We start from the raw sequence: 12286 nt of genomic DNA, 5'->3' as shown, positions 1-12286 counted from the left end.
TTTCCTCGACAATGTGGCACCCACACTTGTACACAATCCCCCAGCGGAGTTGATTGGCAACTTAACTTGCAACTGAAAACAATGCTCCTTTCCTGGTCTGTTCACTCCCATGTGCTCTTTCCTCCATGTAGCTATTTGACACAAACGCACAAATCTTTGGCACAATTCATTGATGGCACATGGCTATCACTGGCTGGACTTGCATTTATTGCCCACTCTGAGTTGCCCTAAAGCAGAACCTATTTGAGAGGGATGGACAAGAGGCTGCAGTTTCCACATCCAAAACAACACTGCTCAGAGACTCCAAGAAGAGGCAGAGAGAGTGAGTTGTTTATTGCTGGTACAAAAGGTAACATTGCATGAGGTTCCCCGATAGTCCGCCCTTCCTCCCTTCCCCCAGAGTCCATGCTGCATTTCTCTTTGGAGTGAACGCACAGCAGTGAGACAACACAGCCTGAGAGCAGTCCAACTTGGGACCTTGTTCGTCGGTAGCTTCACTGGGAGTTTCATTTTCTGAATCTCAAGAGGAAACTCATTCATCAAATAAGACGGGATTCTCCTCAAACCTGCTCATCACCCAAGTGGAATTTGAACGTGAAAATAAATAAGCCTGTGTCGATTGGTCCATGTCGAGCCACCTTGTGTTGTCCGTACAGCTCCCTCATCGGCAGACAGGATCCAGGTGTGAGTTAGTGGGGGAGTCATTTCCCCTTGCCTCCCCCATGGGTGGGTCTCTCTGGGAACACGCCTGCCATGAGCTGTGCTGTTCAGACAGAGCTCCAGGCCCTGTGGAAAACACACATAGTTCAGTGTTCCTGCTGCCCCCGGAGAGGCTGAGCTCGATAAGGAATGACGGGCAACATGCTCTGGCTCCTGTTAATGTCAATCTGATGGGTGCTGGGGGCTGTCTGGTCGAAGGCCATCAGTGCTGCACTTGTTCCAAAGTGACTCCCAGCATTTGGTAGATTTCCTTCAGAATTAACAGTGCCGTGTCTTCAGACTCCCTGCAAAAACCAGACAACAGGATTAGCTCAGTTCCCGAAAGGATCAGGACCGCGTTTGAAACAGCAGGGGCAAGGATTTTAAACTGTTCAATGGTTTGACAAGATCCGAGAGAGCGTCACAACAACACAGGGCTGCTATACGGAAATAGTGATCAGAAAGACAGGAGTGGGGGTTGGGGGGGGGGGGGTCAGAGAGACAGAGGGGACTGGGGGGTTCAGAGAGAGACGGGGGGACTGGGGGGTCAGAGAGAGAGGGGGGGGACTGGGGGAGAAGAGAGGGGATGGGGGGCTCAGAGAGAGACGGGGGGACTGGGGGGGTCAGAGAGATGTCAGGGACTGAGGGATCAGAGAGACAGGGAGGGACTGGGGGGGTCAGAGAGACAGGGAGGGACTGGGGGGGGTCAGAGAGACGGAGGGGACTGGGGGGATTGGGAGGGTCAGAGAGACGGGAGGATCAGAGAGATGGGGGGACGGGGGGGTCAGAGAGACGGGGGGTGCTAGGGGGTCAGAGAGACGTGGGGATGGGGGGGGGTCAGAGAGACAGGGGTGGACTGAGGGGTCAGGGGGACGGGGGGGTCAAGAGACGACGGGATGGGGGTGTCAGAGAGACGGGACTGGGGGGGTCAGAGAGACAGGGGGACTGGGGGGGTCAGAGAGACAGGGGGGACTGGGGGGGTCAGAGAGACAGGGGGGACTGGGGGGGTCAGAGAGACAGGGGGGACTGGGGGGGATCAGAGAGACTGGGGGACGGGGGGGTCAGAGAGACTGGGGGACTGCGGGGTCAGGGAGATGGGGAGGGAGTGGCGGGGGTCAGAGACACGGGGAGGACTGGGGGGGTCAGAGAGATGGAGGGCGATGGGGGTGGTTAGAGAGACGGGGTGGACTGGGGGTGGGGTCAGAGAGATGGGGGACTGGGGGATCAGACAATCTGAGTGATGCAGAGGGAGGTCAGTCCCTTGACCCTGTAGCCCACCCCTTACACACACTATCCTTACCAATAACAGAGGTGACTCTGCAGAGCAAACAGGTACTCGTTAAAACTCTCGATGGGTTTCTCCTGAAGCACGTAGTCAATCCGATCTCCTCCGTTCAACATTCCTATCTTTACCTGTTCCTTCTCCTCCTCCTGCACTGGGCAGCTGCTGTCTGTCTCCTCACCAGCTTCAAGACAAACATAGCAGTACCTCAGACAACAACCACCTGTGTGTTTGTGTATGTGTGTCACTCACTCACTCACTTGCTCGCTCGATCTGTCTGTCTCGCTCAGACCCTCACCCTCTCCAACCCATGCATGGGAACTTTCCTGCTCTGCTCCTCTCCCATGGGAGAGGCTGACTGACCAGGATCCTCCCCCATTCCCCAACTCATCCTACCTTTCACAGGCCAAGTGGGGGCAGGCAAAGATTGATGTGTTACAGCACCTCAGGGAGGACACACACACACACACTTACAAATTGTAGGCATGTATTGTACCTTTGAGAGAGAGTGAAAGCTGCTAAGGACTGACTGCAAGCACAGAGTGTGCTGAAAAATTTAAAACTGTAACATTTGGCTGTGAAACAAATAGCTGAAACAGAGTTGCTAAATTGAGCCATTTAAATTATGCCCCAAGATACTAAAATCCAATCGCATTTGATTTTTACTGTTTTGACGACATCAAACCAATCGATGACGATCCTCTGTTTTGGGGTATAAAAATCAGACATTTTCAACATTTAGCCACAGCAGCAAAGAGCACCAACAGACTGCGCCCGCAGAGATGCTCTCGGAAAGGACCTGTTGGTGGGCGGCACGGTGGCATGGTGGTTAGCACTGCTGCCTCACAGCGCCAAAGACCCGGGTTCAGTTCCCAACTCAGGCAACTCTCGGTGTCTCCTCCGGGTACTCCGGTTTCCTCCCACAGTCCAAAAATGTGCAGGTTAGGTGAATTGGCCATGCTAAATTGCCCGTAGTGTTAGGTAAGGGGTAAATGTAGGGGTATGGGTCTGGGTGGTATACGCTTCGGCGGGTCGGTGTGGACTTGGTGGGCCGAAGGGCCTGTTTCCACACTGTAAGTAATCTAATCTAATCTGTTCATATGAAATCTGTGCAGCAGAAGACCGAAGAAAAGACCCAGGAAAATCGACACAGGAAAATAGACAGCTGGCTGGTTTTGAAAAGTGATTTTTTTGTTAACTTAACTGGAGGGACTTTCTTGGATCAGTATACTGTCGTAGAGTGGGAGGTAGATAAATCAATGGGACAAAGGAGGTTTGCAGGATAGTTAGTTGTTGTTTACTGTTCTCTTCTTTCTTGGAGTTAATGAATAAATTGTTAATTTTTTTCTTTAAGTCGTGGGATTTGGTAGTCCTTTGTCATTCACACTTTCTTGGATGCTGCCTAACCTGCTGTGCTTTAACCAGCAACACATTTTCAGCTGTGATCTCCAGCATCTGCAGACCTCATTTTTTACCCTTATCATTCACACTTTATCAGATAAGGGCATGGGGTGAGGTTTTTATGTGGCGTCTGGTTTAATTTAGCAGAAGAGTTTACCCGATGTCATAACAGACCCACCGCACCCTCCTACCCCTCATCCACGGTCACCAAATCCTGAGCTCGGACTCAAACCCAGGGCTTCTGACCCACTGGGAGGGACACTGCCCACTCCCTGAGATGTGATTCATGTAGCACCCATAAGGTGATGAGCGGTCACAAGGAGGTCTGTGGGAGTACTGTAAACCTTGGAAACCACACCAAGCCACATGGGGTCAAAGACTCATAGAGATGTACAGCATGGAAACAAACCCTTCGATCCAACCCGTCCATGCCGACCAGATATTCCAACCCAATCTAGTCCCACCTGCCAGCACCCGGCCCATATCCCTCCAAACCCTTCCTATTCATATACCCATCCAAATGCCTCTTAAATGTTGTAATTGTACCAGCCTCCACCACTTCTTCTGGTAGCTCATTCCATACCCGTACCACCCTCTGCGTGAAAACGGTGCCCCTTAGGTCTCTTTTATATTTTTTCCCCTCACCCTCAAACTATGCCCTCTAATTCTGGACTCACCCACCCCAGTGAAAAGACTTTGCCTATTTATCATATCCAGGCCCCTCATAATTTTGTAAATCTCTATAAGGTCACCCCTCAGTCTCCGACGCTCCAGGGAAAACAGCCCCAGCCTGTTCAACCTCTCTCTGTAGCTCAAATCCTCCAACCCTGGCAACATCCTTGTAAATCTTTTCTGAACCCTTTCAAGTTTCACAACATCTTTCTGATAGGAAGGAGACCAGAATTGCACGCAATATTCCAACAGTACCCTAACCAATGTCCTGTACAGCCACAACATGACCTCCCAACTCCTGTACTCAATACTCTGACCAATAAAGGAAAGCATACCAAACACCTTCTTCACTATCCTGTCTGCCTGCAACTCTACTTTCAAGGAGCGATGAACCTGCACTCCAAGGTCTCTTTGTTCAGCAACACTCCCTAGAACCTGACTATTAAATGTATAAGTCCTGCAAAGATTGACTTTCCCAAAACGCAGCATCTTGTATTTATCTGAATTAAACTCCATCTGCCACTTCTCAGCCCATTGGCCCATCTGGTCCAGATCCTGTTGTAATCGGAGGTAATCCTCTTCGCTGTCCACTACACCTCCAATTTTGGTGTCATCTGCAAACTTAATAACTGTACCTCTTATGCTCGCATCCAAATCATTTATGTAAATGACAAGAAGTAGAGGACCCAGCACCGATCCTTGTGGCACTCCACTGGTCACAGGCCTCCAGTCTGAAAAACCACCCTCCACCACCACCCTCTGTCTCCTACCTTTGAGCCAGTTCTGTATCCAAGTGGTTAGTTCTCCCTGTACTCCATGAGATCTAACCTTGCTAATCAGTCTCCCATGGGGAACCTTGTCGAACACTTTACTGAAGTCCATATCGATCACATCTACTGCTCTGCCCTAATCAATCGTTTTGTTACTCCTTCAAAAAACTCAATGAAGTTTGTGAGACATGATTTCCCACGCACAAAGCCATGTTGACTATCCCTAATCAGTCCTTGCCTTGCCAAATACATGTACATCCCTTCGCTCAGGATTCCTTCCAACAACTTGCCCACCACCGAGGTCAGGCTCACTGGTCTATAGTTAGTATTTAGTGAAATCAGCTTGGTCAAGGAAGGTTGTTTAAGGAGTATCCCAGAGGGAGGAGAGAGAAGGAGAGTGGGTGGGGTCCTGTCCTCAGGGGATTCCACAGCTGGGAGGGGCTCAAGCACACACAGACTCCAATGAGACAGCAGTTAGGAATGAAAATGGCTGAGACACCCTCACGAGTACAGCACAGAGATCGGAGGAGCGGGTTTAAGGTCAGATGGCAAAGATTTAAAAGGGACCTAAGGGGCAACGTTTTCACACAGAGGGTGGTATGTGTATGGAATGAGCTGCCAGAGGAAGTGGTGGAGGCTGGTACAATTACAACATTTAAAAGGCATCTGGATGGGTAGATGAATGGGAAGGGTTCAGGGGGATGTGTCCCAAATGCTGGCAAATGGGACTGGGTTAATTGAGGATATCTGGCCAGCATGGACGAGTTGGGCCGAAGGGTCTGTTTGCGTGCTGTATATCTCTGTGAGTTAGTCAGTTGGGGTAAACTCGGGATTTGCGTCAGTTCAGTTATATTTTTTGTGTGTATGGTGTGTGTGTGTTTGTGTGAGAGAGAGAGAGGGAGAGAGAGTCACAGGGGCTGGCTACAGTGAGGTTAATGCTCCATCACTCTGCCCCAGTGGGGTGTGGCAATGCGCAGACACAGGGATGCTCTGTATCTGAGGAAGCATGTTGTAAAAAACAGACGGGCAGTGTGAGAGAGGGAAAGCAAACACTACCTTGAGTCTCCTTGGCTGCTGGTTCATTGGTTTGATCACCCATAGTAGATGTATCAGTTGGCAGCAGCTGAGGCATGGGGGACTGGATGCGGGTAAACGATTGCCAGGCATTCCTCAGAGAACAGAACAGACCGTGCTTTAAATCAGAGCCCATCCGCGTCAGACTATCCTTCAGTTCTGTTTGGGGAGAGGAAAGAAAACAGATAATGTATACATCCAGGAGAGAGACAAGCTGATGTGTAAACTCCTGCTCAAAGACTGCTCTCAAGAAACCAGAATGGCAAATAGCTTCACAAAACAGAGAATTCTTCTGCTCTGCAATTTACCAGCATCTGTCTCCTCTTGGAAGCAGTGCTTGTTTCTAATGAGCAGCTATCTGCTCAGACTATACCTCAGTGTCCAGGGCAGATGTTCACACACACAGGGACACCACCCGAACACAGTGTTAGGGACCAGGCTAGACCCTCTCAAAATATTTTCAGAAGGTCGCCCAGACCCTAACATTTTCTTATTGTAAAGGTAGGTGTGAAGTGGATATTCCAGGAGTGATACAGCTGGTCAAACCACTCGGCTTTAAGCAAAACAGAATTTATTTACCCACTACAGTTGAATCACAAACAAAAGAATACAGAATTTAGAATAACTTAGCAGGCTTGATACCCAACTGAGAAGCTGTTCCAATTCCCATAACATCCCACAAACGCACCCCTTGGCAAACACGGGTTCCTCCAGGCAGGAGAGATTTCAGAGACAGAGGCTGGAACCTGTTTGCACTGTAGCAGCTTCTGACTGCCTGCTCCCAGCACCTTCTCTGCTCCAGCTAAACCAAACCAGAAAAAACCTCAACAGGGAGAACTGGCCAGTGTTGCTGTCGGCTCTTTGCAGACAGTTTGACACCTCTGCCTGTACAACCTCTCTTTTTAAAAAAACGAAGACAAAATAACCTTTTTAAATTGATGGCACCATCACAACACAAAAACACACACACAGGGACATAACACCAGAGGCAGGGATTGATGCATGCACAGATAGGACACTGAGTACAGAGACCCATAATAGGTCCAGCCATCCACCCAAACAAGGGGACAGAGTTGGGTTGAGAGTTGCCCGCAGTGTCCCAGCCTTGCTGCAGGACTTGGCCTCCAGTTCGGACAGTCGAGCTGAGAGGAGTCCAGGCTGGAAGGAGCAGTGAGTGGGGATTTCAGGGACGATCTGACATGGTGTTGCAGGGGTGTGACGGAGAGCCTGTGCTCAGGGCTGACCACATCAGGCCACAGCCACCATCCACTGCCAAAAACATGGGACAACCTCACCCACATGGACAGGAGAAGGAAGCTGGAATATTGGAATAACATGCCTGGGTGGGTGGCGGAGAATGGGACAACAGCTGAATCTTCCTCCCATCTCTCCCACCTCCAGTTCTGGTCAACTGGACATCCTCAGGGCAATAAGGCGGACCTGATTACATCTGAACACCGTGCTGAGGCCAGGGAGATTCTTGTTAATGGACACCCAGTGGAGAAAGACTGGGGTCTGCCTCAGGTTTTTAGGTGAGACCACCCCCGCCTCTCTGCCCCAGAAGTGTGGTGCCTTACCCAGGTGCATTCTCTTCCTGCCCTTGTGGTGAGGGATCAGCATGGGTTCCAGTTCTAAATCCGGCACAATCATTGGCTCGATCCTGTAGGCTACTGGGTCAAACTGCAGGAGTAAAGACAGACAGACACAAGGTCAAAGGGTGTTAAGTTAAACTCACCGTCTGATTGGCTGCAAACACCCAGTCACCCTGCCCCGAGGGAGGAGGCCATCACTAGCAGGTAAAGCAATCTCCTTATCATCAGCAGCAATATCCTGGGAGTGACCACTGACCAGAGACTCAGCAGGACTCACCACCATCAAAACACTGTGGCTGCAGGAGCAAGTGGGGGCTTGGACGGTGATCATTTCCCAGGAGGCCAGCATTTATAGGAGAAAGTGAGGACTGCAGATGCTGGAGATCAGAGCTGAAAAAGTGTTGCTGGAGAAGTGCAGCAGGTCAGGCAGCATCCAAGGAGCAGGAGAATCGATGTATCGGGCATGAGCCTTTCTTCAGGAATTCCTGAAGAAGGGCTCATGCCCGAAATGTCGATTCTCCTGCTCCTTGGATGCTGCCTGACCTGCTGCGCTTTTCCAGCAACACATTTTCAGGCCAGCATTTATAACCCATTCCAGGGAGCAGTGAACAGTCAACCTCAATACTACAGGTCTGGAGTCACATGTTGGCCAGATCAGGTAAAGATGACTTCCTAAACCAAAGGGACTTTTCTGACAATCGACACAGTCTGAATTCCAGATTTTTCACAGAATTCAAATTCCACCATCTGCCCTGGTGGGATTCAAATCTGGGCCTTCTGATCATTAGCTCAGCCTGTGGATTAGACATCCTGTGATAATACCACTCGCCCATCGTCCCCCCACCCCCCCAGATATTCCCAGTTCAGATTCCTGAGGCAACTACCTCCCCTCCTGGCTCTCCAAGGCCTGTCCACTATCTATGAGGCACAAGTCAGGAGTGGGATGGAATACTCCCCACCTGCCTGAATGGGGGCAGCTCCAACAACACTCAAGAAGCTTGACACTGTCCAGGTCAAAAGCCCCACAAACATCCCCTCCCTCCACCATCGACGCTTAGTAGCTGCAGTGTGTACTATCTCCAAGATGCACAGCAGAAATTCACCAAATTCTTCAGGCAACACCTTCCAAACCCACAACCACTTCCATCTTGAAGGACAAGGGGCAGCAGATACATGGGAACACCACCCCCTGCAAGTTCCCCTCCGAACCTCTCACCATGATTCCTGATGAAGGGCTTATGCTCGAAACGTCGAATTCCCTATTCCTGAGATGCTGCCTGGCCTGCTGTGCTTTGACCAGCAACACATTTTCAGCTGTGATCTCCAGCATCTGCAGACCTCATTTTTTACTTGGAAATATATCACCGTTCCTTCACTGTCACTGGGTCAAAATCCTGGAATTGCTTACCTCACGGCATTGGGGGTCAACCCACAGCACATGGACTGCAGCGGTTCAAGAAGGCAGCTCACCCCCACCTTCACAAGGGGCATGTGGGGATGGGCAGGAAATGTTGGGCCCAGCCAGCAATGCCACACCACTGCCCAGAGCATTCCTCTCCTGCCCTGGATGGGAAACAGGACCAAGTCTCGTCCTGTGCGTAATGGATGCTGTCAAACAGTGTCTCCCTTTCTCGCTCAGAAACTCCTGATGGGTGACTGTGGGGTGGGTCTCCTGTTGACCCAATTCTCTACGCCATTCAAATGGCTCCAAGTCCCCGTGAAACCGACAGACAGGGAGGGAACGCAACAGGGTCGGAGGTGTTGGCACTTTCCCTGCCATCCCCCATAATGACCGTTTGGATGCTAGGACCAGACAGGAATCACTGAAACAGTTACTCACAGGGTGATAAATGTTGAAGAACCTCTTGCACGTTGGGAAGGTGTAGTTGGGGTCAATCCTCTTTAACCCTCGGACAGTCAGAAACATTCCAATTGGTGAACCAAACGCGAAGAAGATCTCTGGTTGAAAGCTGATGGGTGGGTAGTTGACCGAAACCTGCAGCGGGGGTGGGTGGGGAGCGGGAGAGAAAGAACACAAGGGCAATCTTTTCACCATTCGGCCCATCTTGGCAGGGGGAGCTGCAGCTGGAGCTCCCCCTTGGGTCCCCAGGTTGAGGGGGACAACGAGAAAGCGCTGACCCACAGGAGGAAGGGGACGCAATCTCATCGCACGGTGGACAACCCGTGGCAAGGGGCTACACCCATCCTCATCGCCAACCCCACCCTGTCAACCTTGTCGCTGATGGTGGTTAAAGAGACGTTTCTTCACTCAGATGGTAGTGACCTCGGGAATTCTCCCCCACCCCTCCTCCCAGGAGAGGGGGGGGATCCTCACTTGCGAAGGTGCCTGCTCTGGGAGGCTAGATTTCTTCAGCGATGCTGTCAAGCGACCAAGAGCACAGGGGCTGAAGACAGCTCACCATCAGCTTCCCCAGGGCAGCTCGGGGTGGGCAATAAATGCAGGGCCCACTCAGAGACATCCACATCCCCGATTCAACTGAAATATAGCACAGCAGGTGCAGCTGTTTGTACACACCTGTATCTGTGACCAATAACAGCTCACCTGAACAACATAATCCGACAGGTCAAAGCCACGTCAGCACTAACCAGGCATTGGACAAGTTGGATGTGGGGACAGAAAATAATCTCATGACATCGGGGAAGACCCGAAAATAACTGGGAATGGAAGTTGCAATGAAGCAACAAGAAATTTACAAACAGACGGGGATAGGATCAAGGTTTGACAGATGGATTTTAATGTGGATAAGTGCCAAGTTGTCCATTTCATTAAGAGGATTGGAAAGGCAACTTATTATCCCGATGGACAGAACCTTTGGTGTGCCACAGCGCAGAGGGATCGGGGTGACTTCCAACATTCACAGAAAGATCCTTCACAATTACACCGGGTAAGGAGGACGTCAGACAGAATTACAGCATTCATTGCAAAACAAGTGGAGCATTACAGTAGCAGAGTAATAGTGGTTATTACACAGAGATTTGGTCTCTTTGCCTGAGGAGGGATGTTGTCGTACTGGGTCAGTTGGGAGGAGAGTCACTGGATCGATTCCAGAGGTGACAGCTTTGTCTTCTGAAGAGAGATTGAGCAGTTTCAACAGCTACAATGCTGCTTCTTCAATAACGTTAGGTTGTCCTTGGATTTTGTCACTTTTCAGAGGGGTTGGAAAGACACAGGTCTTTATCTACTCGACAAGACGTTCAAGTTTTTAAAAAACAATGGAAGGGGAGTGGCCAGTTCTCCCAGCTCAGCTTTGGTTTGCTCTGGTTTTAGCAGGGAGTTCGTTGTGAAAGGGGTGCTGAACCCAAAGCAGCAGGTCCATGCTGATCCTCCCTCCCTCTCTCTGACATCTCTCCTGTAAGACCCTGTGTTTGACGTTCCCTTTTGTGCCAAGGGCTGTTTAGGGGGATTGTTGGGGACCAGAATCATTAAGGTGGGATAGTCTGTTAGTTTTCGGATGGGTCAGGTTATTCTGTTCTCTCTTGTTTGTGGTTCGTTCTGTACTCTGTAAATAAGTTCTGTATTGTTTAAAACCCAAGGGATTTTCACCAGCTGTATCCCTCCTGGAATATCCACTTTACACTTGCTTGAAACAACTGGAGAAGTTAGGGTCTGGGTTACTTTTTGAAATGTTTTGACAGGTCCGCCCTGGTCCATAAGAAAACCAATAATCTCTGGAGTTCAGGAGAACGAGAGGGGATCTCATTGAGGGATGTAAGCTGTGAAAGGCAGCTGACAAACCAGATGTGGAGCAGATGCTTCCTAATGTGTGGTCAACACTTCAGGAGAAGGGGTAGCAGGGTCATGAATGTGGAATGCACTGCCCCAGGGTGGTGGGTGTGAGGAGATTGAATCATATAAAGGAGGAGACAGAGAGATTTTGACATAATAATGGGCTGAAGGGGAATGGGGAGAGGGAAGGAAGCAGAGTTGAAGCTGAGATGTTACTGAATGACAGAGCGGGCGCGAGAGGGGCTCCTCGTTATTCTGAGCTTATCCGAATCCGGGGACACAGAGAGGGAGCTTACCTGACCAATACCTACATCGAACTGCTCGTAGCTGACCGAGGTGATGCTGCTGGTGGACAGCGGGCGCTGGGGATCCTCCCCGCTGCCTGCCCGTTCTCTGGCCTGGCTGCTTTTCTCTGGGACAGGCCTCACTGCCGGCTCACCCATCTGCTCCTGCTTCTCCTGTGGCACACGAGGAGGAGACCAGTCAGTGGGGGAACTCATGGAGAGCTTGACAGAGCAAGAGGACCACACCGCTCCCCTTTCAGTTGGAGTGGGGAGGGGCACACTGCATTCTTCCACCTTACCCACCGCTCCCCCAGCCCCCTATAGTCTAGTCTCGTCGTGAATGATATAGAAGATGGTATCAGCAATAACATTAGCAGATTTGCTGATAATACTAAGCTGGGTGGCAGGGTGAAATGTGAGGAGGATGTTAGGAGATTACAGGGTCACCTGGACAGGTTAGGTGAGTGGGCAGATTCATGGCAGATGCAGTTTAATGTGGATAAATGCATGGTTATCCACTTTGGTGGCAAGAACAGGAAGGCAGATTACTACCTAAATGGAATTAATTTAGGTAAAGGGGCAGTACAGAGAGATCTGGGTGTTCTTGTACACCAGTCAATGAAGGTAAGCATGCAGGTACAGCAGGTAGTGAAGAAGGCTAATAGCATGCTGGCCTTCATAACAAGAGGGATTGAGTATAGAAGCAAAGAGGTGCTTCTGCAGCTGTACATGGCCCTGGTGAGACCACACCTAGAGTACTGTGT

At 50.5% G+C, this 12286-nt stretch overlaps 1 protein-coding gene across 3 annotated transcripts in view; it reads right to left on the bottom strand.

Moving 5' to 3' along the window:
- Positions 1-270: 270 nt before the first annotated feature.
- The window catches only part of LOC132836921 (phospholipase DDHD2-like), a 30436-nt gene continuing 18420 nt past the window's right edge, over positions 271-12286 (bottom strand). For 2 of the 3 annotated variants that reach the window (XM_060856487.1, XM_060856488.1), the window contains exons 12-17: positions 11535-11696; positions 9331-9486; positions 7476-7578; positions 5881-6057; positions 2000-2165; positions 271-1004 (exon numbers count right to left, since the gene is read on the bottom strand). In XM_060856487.1, the coding sequence (XP_060712470.1) occupies positions 923-1004; positions 2000-2165; positions 5881-6057; positions 7476-7578; positions 9331-9486; positions 11535-11696 (846 nt within the window). In that variant the 3' untranslated portion in view covers positions 271-922. The remainder of the gene's footprint in view (positions 1005-1999; positions 2166-5880; positions 6058-7475; positions 7579-9330; positions 9487-11534; positions 11697-12286) is intronic. The other variant, XM_060856489.1, reaches the window with a different exon arrangement.

This window comes from Hemiscyllium ocellatum, chromosome 48, assembly GCF_020745735.1.
Source record: "Hemiscyllium ocellatum isolate sHemOce1 chromosome 48, sHemOce1.pat.X.cur, whole genome shotgun sequence".
Classification (NCBI taxonomy): domain Eukaryota; kingdom Metazoa; phylum Chordata; class Chondrichthyes; order Orectolobiformes; family Hemiscylliidae; genus Hemiscyllium; species Hemiscyllium ocellatum.
This window is presented reverse-complemented; position numbering and strand designations above follow the sequence as displayed.